This window comes from Vigna angularis, chromosome 1 (assembly GCF_016808095.1).
Source record: "Vigna angularis cultivar LongXiaoDou No.4 chromosome 1, ASM1680809v1, whole genome shotgun sequence".
Lineage (NCBI taxonomy): Eukaryota > Viridiplantae > Streptophyta > Magnoliopsida > Fabales > Fabaceae > Vigna > Vigna angularis.
This window is the reverse complement of record NC_068970.1, coordinates 19,002,744-19,022,875: the sequence shown is the minus strand read 5'-3', so window position 1 is coordinate 19,022,875 and position 20,132 is coordinate 19,002,744. Positions and strand designations below refer to the sequence as shown.

The window sequence follows — 20,132 nt, the reverse complement described above, 5'->3', positions numbered from 1 at the left end:
TTTGTAATTTAACTCTTTTTTTTCTTCTTCTCACCTGGTGTGTCCTTGCACGTGTGTAATCTTTGTTCTGCCTTGGTTGAGCTTGTGGCCACGCATTTGGAGTACTGGTTAAGAGGCTTGCAGCGGTGCATTGTGATGACCGCGTTTGGGAAGAGTTTTTTTTTTCCTTTCCTTAATTGGTAATCCGAAAGTTTACCGCAATGAGAAATTCACAATTAGGTCCGTTTGACTCACTTTTTTCTAACATGTTATGGTGCGTATTTTGAAAAATAATATGTTGTTGTTTTCAAATTTTCTCACCAGACAAAAAATTGTAAGGAAAATTAGTTTTCAAATATACAATAATGTTAGAAACAAATAAATTTTCAAATATGTGAGAAAAACACAAGAAAACGGTTTAGATATCAATAGAAAGTTACAAGTGTGTAGGCGAGAATCAAATAGATATGAAACAAATATAAACATGCAGGAGATTAAGAGTAAATTATAGTTGGAATAGGGACCTAATAAGTAATTGAAGAGTTATGATGTATGAATCAAATATAAAGTGACATCGACAATAACAAGAGAGAAGAATGACAAAATTACTTACATGTGAGAGGAAAGAAAGTTAAAATTAAACGGAGAGAAAATGAAATATAAAAAATGAAATGGCTTGCTAAATGAATTTTATCCTCCATAATATATACCATATTATATGGAATACTATCTATGAAACGGCTTGGTAAATGAATTTTATCCTCCATAATATATACCATATTATATGGAATACTATTTAGAACATATCATTTTCTCCTATACCTTATACTTTTAATTGATGTAATAGATAGAAGTAAACTAACTCTAATAGTGATTATTTTTACTCTATCTAATACGTATATTAAAAAATGCAGGTCAATAAGATCCTTTAAACATCTTCGTTATGAAACAATTCAAACCTCAATCTATTAAGATAATATTTACATTTTTAACTAAATTTCAATAAGATATTATTTCCATAAGAACATAGGTCAATAATTCATGTTGATCCTATAAATTCACTTAGTATTTTTCAAAGAAAATTAACAGAGACATTTTCTAAACGAAAAAAGCAATCAAAATCACCGTTAGAATCTTATTACATGTTCAACATCTCAAGTATAGAACTAAATGTAGTATTAGTTATTTATTGATTACTATTGAAAAAAAGTATATATCATTAGTTTGAAATAAATTGATATAAATAAGTAATTCTAGTAATAATTAAAGTAATAAATGCCGACTTATTTTGGCAAGTATATTTTTACATCATATTTAATCAATCAATATGATTTTCAGAGTCTATTGTTATGTATGCAGCATGTTAAAAAGGAAAAGTATTCCATTCTTAAATTCTTAGAGAAAAAAACACAAGTCTACATATTAATCATGACTGTACTCTTGATAGTTGAGATGAATCAATCCAAATGTGAGGGAATTCCCAGGCGGGTAATATTAACGTAATCCTGAGTACCATGGGCCGGTATGCCTGCAGGAAGTAGTAAGCCTAAAAGCCTAACAAATCTTAGAAGCCATCCTTCTTCGTACTCATCTCCATATTTATACACAATAGTGAAGCTCCTTACAAGTTCCCACAAAGCATTAACCTTCATCGGTATCATAGCCTTCCACGAGAAGTAATTTTTGTTCGGCTCCTCTTGCACTTTCTACATTAATTTTGTCGACAACAAATCACTTTCTGTACTCGACAATTATCAACTTATATCTATTTAACATAAAACATCTCTATTGGACAAAAATAGAAGTTGATCACAATCACCTATATATATATATATATATATATATATATATATATATACCTTGCCGTTATAGCTCCTGTCATAATACAGACATGATCCAAAGTGCTCGAATTTGAGGATGCCATCATCGAAGGGCAACCTAGGAACAACATCGTTGCAGTAAACAAACCTGAAATACTTGATGCTATAATGTTTCAAGTTTTTATCCATGTAACTTGCAAATGTTTTATTTCCAACTCTAGGTTGTCCAAACGTGTACACCCCTTCAAGTCTTTCCAACAGAAATGTTTCGTCATGCAGCATCAGCGTTGCCGGAAAGAGAATTGCAAGGGCTCCACCAAGACTATGACCCGTCAAACTAAACTTTGCTTTATCATTTCCCTTCAAATGCTTCTTCAGTAAATCCCTTATGGAGTAATAAGCACGTGGACGGTTCTCATCGGTTTCGATTTCCTTAGGCCATATCAACTCTTCTTTGTTCAAGTCCAATGGTAACCCTAATGCTTTCATGAAACCAGAGTGGATTCTTCCTACACCAGGAATCTCAAACCATGAAATGTCGACATCAGTGGACCATGCATCAGCATCAAAGAGTTCGGTTCCTCTGAAAGCCACCATGTATCTATGCTGCTCTTCACTTTTTTCTAACATGATAAAACCCTGCGTTGTTGCTTTTTCTTGACAATCTGCAAAATTTCGACCACAACCAAATTATCGGTCTTTCAGAAGCTGACAACATATTCACACGTTTTTCAAGTTAATTGAAAATGAAAAAAGAATAAAATTAAACAAGACATGATGGTCATCAAAAGTTGTAATTTTTAATAAATTTTAGACTAATGAAAAAGTTCATGTATAAAAGAATTAATTAATTAAGAAGTTAAGAAGTTCATTGCTAGTCCCTCTTTTAATATTTAGAATGTTTTGTACAACTAATGGGATGCATGGATATATTTTTTTAGGGTTGAATTAGTTAGCTTAGGAAAATGCTTATTTCTTGTTTTTTATATAATTAAAAATTTTATATTATTTTTACTTTATTATTTCTGTTTTCAATAAAGTTGTACAAAAATAATAAAAAATAAGTTTACCTCTTGATGTTTCTACCTTACCTATAAAAAAATTGAAATTCAAAGAAAAAAAATGAAAACAAAATACAATCTGCAATTAAAAATAAAAATGAAAAGCAAAACATTTTCTTAAACCAAATATAAATTATATACCATTCCAGTAGTCACGACATTCAACCAGCTCCATCTACGTGAGAGCCAAAAAATTAGCATGAGTTTAAGATTGAGATACTCTCTAATTCAATTAGCTTAATATCTTTCTGGCAATACTAAGAAACTGAGAATTTTATGTTACATGTACATCGTAAAAATTTTCTGCTTTCTTGGCAAAGTACTAAGTATGTTTGCTTAGCTTCTATTACGGTTAATAATTTGTAAACGATTATTTAGATTCGTAATTATTTAAATTTTGTGTATCATTTAAAGCCCGTTATTAAAAAAGTGAGAGAAACCACAATATTACAGTGCTTAAAAGCGGTAGAAAAGGATGAGATAGCAGGAAATTAAACACAAGATTAGAGTATCTGATTATTGGATAAATAAAATGAGAATGAATGACATAACAAAAATAATAGAAACTAATGAAACCTATTTCTGTGCGTATCTTAATTTTCTACGAAGTGCCTTGTTTATCTATCGAAAAGACAAAAATAAAAGTTCATTTCATTAGATTATTACATTCTATTTTATTCAATTTTCCATTTCATTTTAGTCCCTTTCCATGCATTCAAAAATACACTAACTAAAATGTTTATTACAAAAGAAAGATGATGAAATGTTATTTTATGTATACCTTCCAGTGATCTACCACAATATCATGAACGAAAGCTTTATTCTCGTACGATACTTTAGATGCCATGACAGACAAAACAGCATTGTACCTGTCGGGGTCTTCAATTTTGACGCTACTGTCTAACAACTCTACTCGCTTGTCCAAATGACCAATTATTGACACATAATTTGTAGACTCTTTATTCACTACCTCCTTACCTGTCCGTAACAAAGGATAAAATACACAAACTATAAACTTCATTACTCCCATTCAAATTCAAATCTCTTTTGTTAATGACTTCACAAATTATAATTACCATGAAATCTTAATTATATTTCAAGTTTTTTTAAGTTGGTGTGAAATATTAGTTGCCCAAAGGTTAAAAGAAAAATTAACCTTTAATTTTCTTTTTTAAAAAAAGGTATACGTAGTTTTTAATCCCTAAAATTTTTATTGTTTAAAATACTTACATTTAAAAACATATCATTTTTATTTTCTTAAATTTATTAATTAAATATTAAAAACACATTTCTCAATTTTAAGGACACAAATTATTTTCTTTAAATCTAAGAAATACACTAAAAGTATACTTAAAACTAAAAAAATGAATTAATTTATATCAACAGAGTCCGATACTGATTTTTTTCAAGGTACAGAAAATAGTTAAAGTGAGTCTTTTCTGAAATAAAGTTTTTCCATTCATATAAAATAGTAATCATACTTCTTACAACATTACGAAGAATTCAACTACATATATCAAATGTGTTAGATTTTGGTGGTACTGTTCCTCATGAGAATATCAAGACATAATTAAGTTCAGCACACAAGGAGGAAGATAACAGACCTCGGATACAGTTGAATATCAGCATGAGGACATTGTTGTGGCAAGAAGCCTGAGGGTTCAGAAGAGACTCAATGATATCTCCAAAACATTTTAAGATATTAGCCATGGAATGCAGTAGCTTTTGTGCTAATAGCGATGAAAATATACGCCACTTTGGGTAGAACCTTGGCTCTACAATGAACTCAACGCAGTGCACAAACATCTTTTGTTGTAAATCTCTCCCAAACAAGACCAGACAGAGTTGAAAGAAACTCATCTTATCTGGTTTCAAGAGCAAACATTTTGTACGGGAAAAAGGACCACTCATGACTAACGAGAGAATAACTGGAAGGGAGAAGAAAAGAGAATTTTCGGATGCCTTCGATTGTCTCATGACTTCAACTTTCGCCACGTTTGTTTATACGTACAGGAACAAGATGAACAAACATTGCACCCAATGAATAACAAACTAATAAATATAAATAATAAATTAAATATATTTTTAATTTTCAAACTTTAAAAATAAATAAATATTTTTTTAAGCTAAATATGTTAAAAAAATTATGTGTCAGAAGATATTTGAAAATGATGATTAAATGATTTATTTTATTAATATGTTAGTCTAAAATATCATTTATAAAAAACAATGTTAGAAAATATTTTATTTATTTATTTTTAAAGTTTAGGAAACTAAAATATAAAAAAAATTGAAAAGATACGAATTTTAAAATTTAAAAACTAAAAATATATGTAATCTTTATTTTAGAATGGAAAGTCTTTTTAATTATTTTTCCCGGAATACAGTTGATGTTATATTAATGCATCGTGTGTGCTGATGTAATTAGGTAGGAAATTATTTATTTATTTATGAATGTGAGGTGACTAGAAGGTAATTTTACTTTTTAACCTAGTTGATGTATATCTCGGGATATTAACTTAAATTCGATTCGTATTTTAATAAATCAAAACTAGGATATTACTTTTAATCCATCTATTGGAATTTGATTTAAAATGTATAGAATTCATTCATTTAACACCCAAATGATCACATTAATAATCTTATTTCGTTTAATCAATAAGTCTTTTAGTTCATGATAAACGTTTCATTGATAATTTATCTTCATAAAATCTTTGCAACCTTTTGGAGTCATTTGACAACTCATGTGTTCCTTGTAGACCACTTTTGTTCATAGTGGTTGATTAGATTCTTGTAACTCGGAGAAGGAAAGCACAAAATACCTATGTTTTTAGTAAATTTGTAATGCCAACCATCGGATTGAGTGTCGTAATTGATTTAGAATCTTGATAGATTCATGAGACTGCCTTCTTCCAACAATTAAAAAAACCGAACAAGTTTGACGTATCTAATAAGCTTGAAATGTAACATGGATTACTAGATAACGAAATCTTTTTAAATGTGCAACTAGAAATTGTTAGGAACATCAAGTCTCAATTACTATAAGCGCTTAAATTTAGTTTTATAAAGAAATATTTGATAACAGTATATTATTTCATATAATATGCGCTTTAATAAAGTCATTTTTTATAATTTAAAATTTGTTACAATAAAAAAGCCTTACGTTTTTTCCTAACAACGCAAACCTAAACTGTTGTTCTAGACCATGAATATAATTATTATTATTATTATTATTATTATTCGGATACATCAAAATATATAATAGTATTTATTGGATGAATATTAATATATATATATATTATAGACCTATGAATTTAATAATTAAAGTGATTTAAATGAAATTTTTTAATAATTAATATTATTAATTTAATAACAAAGATGTGAAAACCAAGACAACGAACAATGTGAAAAGATGTGTAAAGATTTGTTGTTTACTATTCACAGAAAGACAAAAAAAAACGTGCCATCTAACCTCTTCCATAAATTATCTTTTGACACCTCAAAGTCTGAACAACCATAGTATAAGTCCAAAATCCAATACTTCTCTATTTCCAACAAGATGTGCCAACTTTGAAATAATAAAATAACATTAAATTTTAATACAAAATTGGGTGTCTTATGTCAAGATATCATTACCCAATTCTTTTAAATAAGAACTCCATAGTCTTTTTGTTAAAATCAGTAGAAAAAAGCAATTCCTTCAACGCATTGAAGATGACATTATTTATTCCCTACCCAAACGCCATTTTATAATTTGCGGAGAGTAAATTATATACAAATGTAACTAATTTTATATAAATAATGAATTCTTCTATGTTTTATCCATATTTTTTCTTTAGTTTGTAATTTGTGAATTGGTATAATATTACATAGATGCTACGTAGTTTTATAAGTTAAAAATAGACTTTTATGCTGATATTTATCATATAACATATCAATTGATATGTATAGTGTGAAGTTAAATTGCTATTAAATCTAACTTGACAGTTACACATATAAATAAACTTAGCATTGTTATATATTAACCAAATATAATGGAATTTACAATTGAAAGAACTGTAGTAAGTTAACCTATAATCCGGATTGAAACCTTTTGTTTGGATTCAGATTGGACTTATAAAACATGAACTGATGCATCTTGATGCTCACTCATCACTCTAGTTTGAAGTGCTTTTCAATGGTTCCTAGAAGAGTGGAATTAATGTAATCTTGGGGACAATGAGCAGGTAGACCAGGTATTACTATCCCTATAGTCCTGAAACCAAACAGAATCCATCCTTCTCTGTAATAAGGTCCACTTTGGTACACAATAACGAAACTCCTTACCAGCTCCAAGATTGCGTTCAACATCATAGGTATAACGCACCACGGTGAGAAGTAGTTCTTATTCGGTTGTTCTTCAAGAACCTGCATTCAAATACAAATATAAATACACTCTCAACAATTACTAAACTATTAGATTCATTATTTATTTTGTAATTAAATAACAATTATAACTATCATATACCTCAAGTTCATAGCGCCTGTTAAAGAAAAGACATGTCCCAAAGTGCTTGAACATCATTTCCTGATCATCGTAGGGCAACCTCGGAACAAGGTCGTTGCAGTAGACAAACCTAAAATACCTGACACAATGTTCCTTTAATTTTCGTTTCATATACTTTGCATACACTTCATCTCCAACCCTTGGTTGCCCGAAGGTGTAGATCCCTTCCAACCTCTCCAACAGCAATGTCTCTTGGTGCAAACACAAGATCGTCCCAAACAGTATTGAGAGTGCTCCTCCCAAACTGTGCCCTGTCACTATGAACTTTGCTTTCTCGTTTTCGCTCAAAGCTTTTCTTAGAATGTCTCTGATGAGGTAGTAGGCTAAGGGAGGAAGACTCTCGTCTCGTTCTCCAACTTCCTTTGTCCACCCAACGTTTTTCTGTAGCCCTAAGGCTTTCATAAACCCACCATGTATTCTTCCAACGCCGGGAATTCCGTACCAGGAGATGTCCAGATCAGTGCACCATGCATCAGCATCGAACGGCTCCGTTCCTCTGAAAGCTACAACATATGTCTGCTGATCTTCATGCTTATCCAAAACAATTAACACTTGAGTTGTCGTCTTTCCTTGATACTCTGCCAGTGCAAGTCAAAAACATTACCTAAACATTCTAAACGTTAAAAGGATCAATGTTTTATTCTAACCATGCTAAATTAATTGTTCTTTTTCTTTTATTTTTATCAGCCATAACTAATAATAAAATTTTAAAAAAATGGATATTAGAGATGTTAAGCTGTGTATAGAAAATATTAATAGATAAATATATATATATATATATATATATATATATATATATATATATATAAATTATATTGAAATCTAGATCTTATTCTAAAAAACTAATTTTAAAAAAATCACATAAAAAATCTTATATTATGATGTAATTTATGATATTTTTAAACTTAAACATTATAAAATACTATTCAAATTCTAGAATTTTGGCTATAATATGTTAGAATTTAATTTGAAAGTGTAGGATATGGTTTGAATTCTTACCATTCATGCAGTTGTAAAGTCCCACAAATTCCATCTGTTAAATTCAAATCAGAAAATAATTAATTAGAGATACGTCAAAATGAACTTTGAGGATAAATGGATCAGGAGGCAACAATTTAGCATTTACGATTCTGTTAGGGTCAATTTTGTTTAGCTGATTTTGGTAAAACTCAGCAAAGGAATTTTTTTTTTCATTGAAAAACTGCTTATTAAATCATAAATATTAAAACAAAATCATTTTAACCATTTACACATGAACAAAATAATTATTTTACCTTCCATTTATCTTCCACAGTAGTTTTAAGGAAAGCTTCGTTCTCGTAAGATGCTTTGGAAGCCATCATAGAAAGTGCAGGATAGTACTTAAAATCTCCAGGCGTAGCATCCAACTTTACTCGCACATCCAAATTTCCGATTAAAGACAAATACTTTTCTGATTTAGGATCGGGAAAGACCAATGCACCTGCTTATATAAATATATATTCTTTATTTACAATATATACACACATTAAATGGCATAATCATATTTCCACGAGCAAAAAGCTCATCAAACTTATGAGATTTTATCTCTCACAATACCTGCGCGCTTTTTCTTATTTTTTTTTCTGCTGCATTACATTCATAATTTGGTTTTTCCATAAAATAATCATACTATCACTTTTTTATATTTTATAATTTATTTTAAATATTTTGTTTATAAAATGAGTGAAAATATAACTATAGTTGTTAGAACAGCCAACTTAGACCTGGTCCAATTTAATGAAGAATCCGAAGAACCTGAAATAAAAGTTAAACAGGTCTCCTAAAAAACTAAGCTTGAAAACGTAGAGACTATTAAGCTCTGCCTACTTGATTTGACCGGTCAAACTAGAATCCTAATATAATTACGACCTTAAAAAACATATAGAGATATTTAGCTTGACTTTTTTTTTAATTTTATTTTTGCTAGATTTATATATATGGAAAGATTTTTTTTTCTAACTAGGATTCATTCACCCGTTGACTCAGAATAGTGCAAAGCTGGAGGACCCCTAGATTCTAACTTCGATGGAATTAATTCTGCTTGCTCTGATTCTTCACTTTGGCTACATTGCTTGATTATTTTTTTTTTTATCTCTTAAAAGCGATACATCTCAATAATCGAGGGTCAAATCAAGTTTTAAAAGTGTTAATTTGTTTCTTAAAACAAAGCAATGGTTATCCCAACACCAAGTATGCTATGAAAATCTCGTGTCGAAATTTGAATGTTTATAAGTATATTTGATTTCAGGTTAAAAATCAATTATGAGAGTTCATTTGTTTATTTTAAATCGAAATCATTTAAGTTAAATTCATGTTTATATAAAATTGTTTAGAGGTTGGAATTTTCTTACCAATTTTATAACATGTTAACAGAGAGGTTAGGAAGAAGGACTAACCTTTGATAAAGTTAGGAAGAAGCCTGAATACGCCGCCATTGAGTGCAATGAAGTTGATAAAAAGCTCAACGCCAGCTCCAAAGAGTGACAATGGTTTAGCCACAAGCTGCAAAAGCTTCTGAGCCAAAATAGAAATAAATATGAGCCATCGATGACCCAAAGTTTCATTGAAATCATCCGCTGCATGGCTTTCCACAAACTTCCTTTGCGATATGTTTCTGAAAGTTAAGATATGGAGAAGATCAAAGTAACCTGCTTTCTCGGGCTTCAACAACATGTAACTGTCCGCGAAGCCCTTGTTGCAGTTGTAATTGGTTTCCATGGCGTGGGAAGCAATAAGGAGCAATAGTTCAAGGATTGAGTTTTTGTGTTAGCTATGTTCTTTTCTAACAAGCCCTTTCTTATTTATATAGAACCAAGGGAAGTTTCGCAGTAAAAGAAATAAATAATTAATAATGGTAGTAGTAGAACGTGAAGAATGGTTCTTTGAAATAAAAAGTGATTATATTGAATCACATGGGGTTTTAAAAATCTTGATGTTAGAACTTTCTTCCCTTTTTCTTAAAGTCTAACGAGGAATAGAAGAGCCATCAAACGGATAATGGGTCAACGGCTAACATGAACATGAAGACGAAATTATCATTGTCTACTGGCATTAGAGAACCCATAGTACTGTGTGTTGTTGAATAGGGTGATGAACAATATGAAGCATACTATGGTGAAAAAATATATCATCTTGTTAGACCTATCTCTCTCTCTCAACATGGGAAGCTATGATAGAAGTCATCATACTGGGGAAGAGCTCCAACAATACAGCAGAGAAAGTTGGCAAATTTCAAATGAATAACAAGGAGCGTTTTATCAATTATTTCGTTTCCTCATTAACTATATGGTAAGGTTGATTTATGTGAGATAGAGGAGAGAGGTTGCTGGAAGTATTTCTTTCCAGGAAATTAAACCAAAAGGACAAAGATTTGGCTTTGTTAGATTTCTGTGTTGAGAATGGTGTTGAACTTGAAAGTAAATTGGGCAAAATTTGGACCGGAAAAATAAAACATTCATGTTAATACACAAAAGTACACAAGGCATGAGGAATCAATTAGTGGTGGAAGGAAAATTAGTGACGGCTGGATTCTTAATCGAACATTGGGATGTGATCTTTAATATATCATAATTAGAAAATAATTATATTTTATAATGGATAAATAGAAATAAAAAGGACAATTTTATTTTGTCAATAAATTGGTCAAGTTCTCAAATTATACTATATCTTTTTATACCTTTGACATCCCATTCAGTACCAAATAGAGAGAGGGTTTTTATATTTTTATTTTAAAAGTCAAACAATTGTGGTCTCTTGTTATTTATGCTTCTACTTTTACTTATTAAAATGATAGATTGAGAGTTTGTATAGATGATTGTTTTTCATCAAAGGTCTAAGTTTAAGTTTGATTTTAACAATTAATATCATATTCATTATCGCCATTGTTCATTAAGGTAAAAATCCAATTAATTAGATCATTCAAAATTGTCATGTGCCTCTTCACTACTTGCTAGCACTAGTGTAGAAAAAGCTTTAGACGTCTGTTATTTTGGGTTATAGAAGTTTGTTCCCGCCATAACATACGTCTATAGACGTCGATTTCCCCTACAACAGATGTCTAAATGGCTTTAAAAGTCGGAGTTGCGGGATCAGACGTCTAAATTGAGTCAAAAAGTGACTTTTTAGATTTTTAGGTTGAGGATTTAGAAGTCGGTTTCCACCATAACAGACGTCTATAGACGTCGGTTCCACCTACAACAAACATCTAAATGGCTTTAGCAGTCGGAGTGACGGGATCAGACGTCTAAATGGAGTCAAAAAGTGACTTTTTAGATTTTTGGACTGAGGATTTAGAAGTCGGTTCCCGCCATAACAGACGTCTATCGACGTCAGTTCCCCCACAACAGACGTCTAAATGGCTTTAGAAGTCGGGCCCCCTCATAGCTGACGTTTAAATAGTTGTTTTATTTACGAAAAATGTCACCGGTCATTTTTTACGTTGGATATTTAAGGGTCAGACGTCTAAAGAGTGACGTTAAAGGCCTTTTTTACACTAGTGTAGGACTTTTATGTTGATTGCCTACGGACCTCGTTTAAATATATATATATATATATATATATATATATATATATTTAGGGATTAGTTTAGAAAATTATGATTATTTATGGATTAGTTAAAAAAAAAACTTTGAAACCAAATGAAAATTATTGATTTGTGAATAAAATAAATAGAATTTCTAGAAAAGATTGAAATTGATTAAATGAAATATATGGTAAAGACTTCATGGGAGTTGATTTTCTTGATTAAATTCAATGTGAAAACGCTAAGCAACATTCCACTAATTCCTACCATAGCATTCACATCACTATTTAACAAGCCCTAATTTTTTAGGAATAAGTCTTTCACGAAAACGATGCAACTGTACATTGCCACCATCACGCACTATCACCACTGCACACTATCACCACCACAGAATGCCACCACCGCACATTATCACCACATGTTTTGCTCTAAGTTTTGCCAACACCAAAGTTTATCATTGCCTTTTATGTATTCAATCTTACGTATTGGTAAAAATAAAAATAAAAATTAAGAAACAAAACGGAAGAAGAAGAGCAAAGAAAAAAGATGAACTAGATCCCGATATTTACTAACGAATCTACCAACAACAACTTTATCGACAAACTTTTGACTGTTGATAATTCTAATTTATTGACAGATTCTACACATTATCGACGAATTCTTACTGTCGATAATATTAATTTTTATTGTAAACCAAATATTTATTTTTATCAAATTATTAAATAAAATCTTAATTATCTAAAAAATAATAAATAAAAATATCAATAAAAATAAGAAATAAACATAATAAAAATATGATAATGTGAATTATTAAATGTTCAAAATTTAAACATTTTCATGTCTACATAAAAGATAAAATTATTAATCAAGAAAAACTCATGAAAATAAGAGGAAAATGGAAGTGGAGAAATCAAATTATGAGAAAATCCATTACAAAAATATTTCGGTACTGAAAACATAAACACGGATAAGAAGTTCCTTGCAAAAATTTGCAAGAGGTTTGTTAAGAATGAAAAGTTTAAGATGTGTATACTCTTGAAAAACCTTATTTCAAAGAAACAGTTGGGTAAACAAAACTTCAGGGAATATAACATGAAGATATTGCATATCACTTTAAAACAAATGCACTTAAATTAAAAGCCTTTGAAGACTTGTTGGATTTAGTCTTGTTTATCTTGTGACAAAGTTTAGTCAGTTTATTCTTAACAAGAATAAAAATAATATGCCAGAAATGGGAGGAAACAAGCAATATCCGATAAAAACAAATATGATATAAAATGAAATAATTATAAGATAGAATGTTGATATATGGATGGCTAAGTTGAAAAATCTCTTCAAACTTTTGTTGATATTATAAGAAAGCAAAAGGATGAGAGATCTCTTAGAAAAACTCCACTAAAGCAAGCAACATTCTTACAAAAACTAAATAAACTATACAAAGTTAAAAAGAATTTGTATTTTAGTGTTGCGTCATTCTTATCCTAAATGTGGACGGTAGACTTCTCTACCACGAAGTCGTCTTGGAGCATCCTTATTCTAACCCAGAATAATCTAATTATTATAAATAAATAAAAAAACTACAAACTACGTAAGAAATTACAGAATAAGACTATTCAAAGCTATACCTATTTTAAATATTGGTTGTAGTGTGGTGGAAGGCTCTCCTCTATTTTTATTATATTTTTTTATTCGTTAATCTGTTTTTTGATTGAAAACTTCATTTTCTGATTCTAATCACAATCATAATAAGTAAATTTTTATATTATTGAATTCAATTATTATTTTAATTAATCTACAAATTATACAGTCATTATTGTCAATTTATAATTGATATATCAATTATGATTATAATTAACGTGTGATGTAGACGATTTCTTTTATGAAATTGCTTCGTGCAAGGTATATTATGGAATAATAGAATCCCAACAATCATCTACAAATAAAGAAAGAAAAATAGTAGAAATAAACAATGGGCCACGCAAAACCCATGCTCCAATTAAGAAAACCTATATTCAGCCTAATCTATTGCCTTCTCAAAAGATTCAAACATTTATACCATCTATCTCTAATAAACCAAAGCACTGCATGAAAGTTTTCTAAATACTGAAAAATAAGAGTAAAATCACATTAAATCATAGTGAAATCTATTTTCTGAAATCTGTCAATAACACTTACTATTTTAACTTTAAATATAACACTCCATGGTATATTTAACGATAACTCTTTTTTTTCTATTATGTCATAAACACGACAAATATAGAATTTCATGTAAACTCGATGTAGAAGAGTATTAATAGCGAAGTCTAAAAGCAAACAACAATCTTGGGCTTTTGATAGCTAGTATTTCTCAAGTTGAAAAATTGAATTTGGTTGTTGGGCTTTCAAACAATTGTATGGAATTTTGGATGAATTTTTTAATAGGGAGGGATGTGGGTCTGTTTTAAATAATAGTTTTTCTAGAAAAATGAAATGGTGGGTGGTTGGGGTAGAGATATAGAAAATGGATATTATATAAATTGATATTGGAATGATAAGAAAGAAGAAGAAGTTGGGAAAGAAGAATACAATGCACCAAAGAATGCGTAAAGATAATGCATATAGATGATTATTGTCTATATGCTTCTTTAGTCTTTATTCGTAATAAATAAGGAATTAAAAATGTGATCTTAATTGGCGTGTCGGGACCGTAGTGGAATATCTCACATGGCCCCAAATCCCTGTAGATGTGCTTTGTCCATATCTCTTCCTAATATTTTATTTTATTTTTGTGTATTTGAATGATAATGGTGAAGATTAAAAAGCAATGTTATTGAAGAAGCATGATCCTTCAGACATGAACACATAAATAATTCGACCTTGCTGCAGGAGGCAACCTACTTCTCTTCTGAATTTAAACAACAGCAGCTGAAGGAGTAGCATGTGTTTGGGTTTAGCTGCTGCAAAAAGACAACAGAACATAATCATATATAATAGTTAAAAGCTACTCTGTTTTTCTTACCAAAAACATTCTTAATTTATGCCTAAATACTATTTGACTTTTCTGTCTACATCATTTTGGATTTAGCTAATTACAACCAAATCAAACTTAACATATGTGTAATAATTAATTGCATATATCCGTACTACGGTACCATCAAATACTTGGCTCAGATTAACTTTAACGCTTCACAGACTACTTTAACAGTTAAAATATATATTAGATATGATTCATCTATTTTTTTTATTTTATTTGAAGCTCTATTTATAATTATTTATTTATTTTAATATATAATTAGTTTATTAGATTAAAATATATATATAATCATTTTTCTATTACTTAATCACTGATTATTTTACCATTATTTAATTGTTGGTTTTCCATTATGTAAATTTGAGTATTCTTAAAAGAATTTCCTAGAATAAATTTATATTAATATTTAGTAGTAGTGAGTATTTAATAATGAATAAAAAATTTGATGTAAAAGATGTTATATTTTCTTTAATAACATTGGCAAAATAGACTATAAATTTAGTAAGAAAAACGTAAAGGGTACATAGTTCCCATTCTTTAGTGTAAGTGAATAGTTTATTCAAGTAAAAAAAAATCAATATTACACAGTCTCTTAAATTTAATATAAAAAATAAAAATTTCAAAAATATAAATTAAATTTGAAATGAAATTTAAATTAAAAAAAATTATTAAAATAATAATAAAAAAATATATATTTCACAATAAAAATATTTTAAACTAAATCATAAAATTTTAAACAAACAAATTTATTTTATTTTATTTTATTTATTATTTTAACATGCTTATTTTAATTATTCATTTTATTATAATAAAAATAATATATATTTATAAATATTTAGTAATTATATATTACATATTAATATAAAAATATATAATAAATTTTATTAATTAAATATGTTATTAATTTATTTCATAAAATATTAAACTAAAATTATTTATTATTATAATATTACTTATTTTAATTATTTATTATTATATAGATTATAATTTAATATTTTATTATATTTATTTACAATAACATAACCTATTAATTTTTGAAACTTTTCTTTACTTTGTAGGAAAAGTAACAAAAGAGATACTATTTTCGTTCTTCACATTATTTTATATTGATTATGGTATTTTCTTCAGGAATTCAAGCGTCATGTGTTTCTATCACAAGAAACAAAAAAACCATTAATGCTAAAAGAAACTTGATAAATTTAATCCCTAACATCTTAATATAGGATGAACATATGTTTCCTAATTAAGAATAATCTTTGTGAACCTAATAAGAAAACATTTGTTCACCATAAGGATTTAAGACAATTACATGCAAGTATTATTGTATGTTTTCTTTCAATTCCTAATGAATCAAATATTAAGTTAGGGTCAATCAATCTAATAAGAATTAAACATAGAAATAAAATATCAACATATATAATCAATACAAATTACATGAAAAATCAATTGGTTACATCTAACTCCATTGTCATGAAGAGTACAAGAAGAAGAATGGAGATCTTCAAGGAAATAGTAGCAATCCAAAAGTCTAAAATCATGTGAAGAATGTAAAATTCTCTCAAAAAGAGGAAAAACAAGTTAAAAGCGTCGTGTTAACAAAAACATGTCCAATGCCAACTATTCTACATTAGGTATGCATACAAAAACAAGAAAAAACAAAAAGTATACATCTATGTTGAGGTGAGGCTAAGCATGATCCAAGTAACATCAAATATGGAACATGATTGGAAAGTAACATCTAACACAAGATAAGTGGTATCCAACTCTATAACAACAATTTTTTTTCCAATTTTATAGTTGAATATATAATGTCCAATATCGGTTACTATTTGTAAATATAATATTGGATTTTCTTTCTACATTTATATGAATTCTCTTTTTACTTCTCTTAATCCAAATAATTTTTATTTAATAATTAAATAATTAAATAATAAAAATTACTCATATAATTCATATCCAATTACTTAAACACAAAATAGATAATTCAAAAGTTAAAAGAATAATTATTTTTATATAAAATTATTAGAAAAAATAGTGAAAATTAATATTATCAATATCGACAACAAAAAATTAATGAAACAAATTTCTTTATGATTTTTTTTAAAAAAAGTCATGAATAAAATGGAAAAGGCAAATGGTTGTTCTCACATTCAAACAAAATCAATGTAATTTTATTTTCCGTCCTCTTGCTACTTGAATATATGTTTGAGTATTTTGCCTTTAGTTATGATTTATTGTTGTACATAAGAATATGTTAATGTGAATACTTGTGTGGAGATTGACTATTGTTCAATTAATATGTATGATTTATTACACTGATCTTATCAGTCGGTCAATGACTAATGAGTATCAAGGTAAAAAGGTAAAGATTATTCAAATGACGAGTACAACAAAATCACATTATTGAATATGCAATGTTATCAACATACTTGATATTTTAAAATCTATACATTTAATCTTGAAATATGACTATTGATTTAGACTAAACTATTAATGTCAAAGCCTTATTTATTTAAAAATAAAAGACTAAAAAAGAAACATAAAAATAAAAAATATAATAAAAAATGAAAAATAATAATAATAATAATAATATATGCCTTAAACCTTTTACATTTTTATGTGGAAAGTTTCATAATCAATTATGTTAAATAAAAAAAATAAAATATTTTATATATATCAACATGTTTCGTAATTAATTACATTATCAATCATGTAACTTATATTTTATTAATAATTAAAATAAAAATATTAATCACAAACAAATATAATTTATTTTCTACCTATTTTTACATATTTTTTTTCTTTGCGTCTCACTTACTTCCATACAAAGCATATACATATGTTATGTGATTAATTAATTAGTGACCCATCAAGGTGATTAATGCATCTTCATTTATGTCTTGATTTATGAGTGACATCATCGTTTTCCCCTCGATCCCTGATCCCTTATGTGCTCAAATACTTCTCCCATCTCACCATAACATGGGTCAACATCATGATAATTGTTATGGTCATTAAAATTCTTGTAACAACTAAACTGTCACTCTAATTATGGTCCCATTCATCAGATTCTCTACCAACATTAAGATGAAAATGAAATAACAATGTAAGAACAATATACTATGCTACGTCTTTCCAACCATGCTATCAGACTTTCAAACTAAGATTTGTTTTAAAATTTTCACATCCAACCAGTAACAAAAGAAGTTTATAATATATAAACAATAAAATTAATTTTATAAAATCATTTTATTAAATTGAGTTGGGATTTAAAGTTCAACTCAATAAAAAATAATTATTTTTAAAATATTTGTTAACTCAATCAATTCATTTAAAAATGATAAAATTATCAAATATCCTCATGTAATTATACTAATATTTAATATCCGTTTTTTAATAAGACGGCTCAAGTATTATGGTATTCAAATACTTATTATCTGTTTATAATTATTTTTTATATTCTTTTTCGGATATATAATAATTATTAGTGAATTTTATTTTAGTATTTTTTATATTATGTGATCAAAATAAAGTTATTAGTAAAATAAATATTAATTATTAAAGAATTGAATGAAATTTGATTTCAGATGTTTTTATTTTTTATTTAGGTCTATAAAAAGTTACTTTTAAAAAAATTAATTTTTTAAAATTTATATTCAGATGCAACTTATTCAAATTGCCATCGCATTAACATTTAGTGAGTAATTTTATTTGAATGGTACTTCAAAATTAATTTTTTATTTAATTTTATATTTTTAAAATTTGTTTTTAAGTCATTTTTATTTAAAACTAAAAACATAAATATATAAATATTTGTGAGTATGGGTACTTGTAATACTCAATGGTAATGAGAAAATTATTTTTTAAGTGGAATAAATAGTGAATAGAAACTATCTCTACCTGATGACCTGATATAATTTTCATCATCTAATATAAAATTGTTATGAGATCACTTATAAATATCTACTTTCATGTTTGATGTGCATATGCCTTAACATATAGTATATAAATTAGTGTAAACTTCACTTTACAAAGTATTTTTTAAGATTGAGTTATATTTAAAGTTCATTTCTTAATATGATATCAATGTTTTAGTGTTAGTATATAACTAAATGTAAATCTTATCTTATAAACAAGTAATAAGACTAACTTAGTCTCACATTCCTCACAAATTTTAGCCACGAGTTATGCTACAAGAAAATAATGCATTATTGATGGACACAATCTGTCAATTATAGCAAAAATCGTTGAAAATTTGAGTTTACCAATGACAACAAATTCATTGATCAATTTTATCAATAAATCACAAAATTTGTCAATAATTACTAACAATCTCAAATATGATAGAAAATATATGTCGGTAATTACTTATAGATTATAAAATCTCTTCCTCCTTTTTCTCTTCAATTTTTTTCTTTTCTCTCGTGTCCTCTCTTCCTTATTTCTATCCACGATTGCCTCATTCCCCATCACCACCTTCAAATCTTCATCCTTTCCCAACTTAGTCGTCACCTTATTTCTATCCACGGTTGCCTCATTCCCCATCACCACCTTCAAATCTTCATCCTTTCCCAACTTAGTCGTCACCGTGTCACCATTGTCATTATGCCTCATATCCTTTCTTTTACTCTTTTACATCTTCTCTTTTCCTTTTTCTCATTTTCTTCTTCTCACTCATATTTTATTAATGTATAAAAAACAAAAATCTTATCAAAACTTATGAAAAATTTATCAATCATTTTATCAAAAAATTTATTAATAAAAAATATGTCGATAATATATAAAATTATCAACTAAATTTATTGACAAAATTTATCATAAAATATATACAGATTTTAATTTATTGCAAATTATACTGATGAGTTTGTTATTAACAAAAAAATACTTGTTGATAATTTAAATTTTAAAGTTTATTAATAAAATTTATCAATAAATTTAGATTTATTAATAAAATTCAATTAATAAAACTCTGTTAAAAAATTATTGCAATGTGCAATATCTTGTGGAAGTCTTACTGTCAAAACCAAAAGTAGTGGCTTCGCAGTTATTCCAGTGAATTGCATGGCTCATTGTGCAAGATCGTCGCAGATGGAAGTCTACAAAGATGTAGAACTCTATAAGGATGTATAGATGTTGAGTTATATACTTACGGAAATTGGAGAAAATTGTTTCA

The 20,132-nt window shown here is 27.9% G+C and overlaps 2 protein-coding genes across 2 annotated transcripts; both read right to left on the bottom strand.

Moving 5' to 3' along the window:
* Positions 1 to 1,412: 1,412 nt before the first annotated feature.
* LOC108323510 (triacylglycerol lipase OBL1) lies at positions 1,413 to 3,722 on the bottom strand. The gene is made up of 4 exons (XM_017555988.2): positions 3,642 to 3,722; positions 3,002 to 3,035; positions 1,839 to 2,464; positions 1,413 to 1,685 (listed from the first exon to the last, which is right to left on the bottom strand). The coding sequence occupies exons 1-4, from the start codon at positions 3,705 to 3,707 to the stop codon at positions 1,437 to 1,439; spliced, it is 975 nt and encodes a 324-aa protein (XP_017411477.2). The 5' UTR covers positions 3,708 to 3,722; the 3' UTR covers positions 1,413 to 1,436.
* A 3,132-nt stretch (positions 3,723 to 6,854) lies between these two features.
* LOC108323514 (triacylglycerol lipase OBL1) lies at positions 6,855 to 10,187 on the bottom strand. The gene is made up of 5 exons (XM_017555993.2): positions 9,824 to 10,187; positions 8,681 to 8,868; positions 8,406 to 8,439; positions 7,368 to 7,984; positions 6,855 to 7,267 (listed from the first exon to the last, which is right to left on the bottom strand). Exons 1-5 carry the CDS (start codon positions 10,143 to 10,145, stop codon positions 7,013 to 7,015), a joined length of 1,416 nt encoding a protein of 471 aa, XP_017411482.1. The 5' UTR covers positions 10,146 to 10,187; the 3' UTR covers positions 6,855 to 7,012.
* Between the last annotated feature and the right edge of the window lie 9,945 nt (positions 10,188 to 20,132).

What these genes read in the sequence shown, in the direction of transcription:
- LOC108323510 (XM_017555988.2), bottom strand. Translation starts at nt 3,707, where the DNA reads ATGGCATCTAAAGTATCGTACGAGAATAAAGCTTTCGTTCATGATATT. An exon ending in ATGTCGTGACTACTGGAATG is followed by an intron (nt 2,465 to 3,001) that starts GTATATAATTTA and finishes GAAATTTTGCAG; the next exon opens with ATTGTCAAGAAAAAGCAACA. An exon ending in ACAGGAGCTATAACGGCAAG is followed by an intron (nt 1,686 to 1,838) that starts GTATATATATAT and finishes AAATTAATGTAG; the next exon opens with AAAGTGCAAGAGGAGCCGAA.
- LOC108323514 (XM_017555993.2), bottom strand. Translation starts at nt 10,145, where the DNA reads ATGGAAACCAATTACAACTGCAACAAGGGCTTCGCGGACAGTTACATG. An exon ending in CTGTGGAAGATAAATGGAAG is followed by an intron (nt 8,440 to 8,680) that starts GTAAAATAATTA and finishes TGAATTTAACAG; the next exon opens with ATGGAATTTGTGGGACTTTA. An exon ending in ACTTTACAACTGCATGAATG is followed by an intron (nt 7,985 to 8,405) that starts GTAAGAATTCAA and finishes TTGCACTGGCAG; the next exon opens with AGTATCAAGGAAAGACGACA.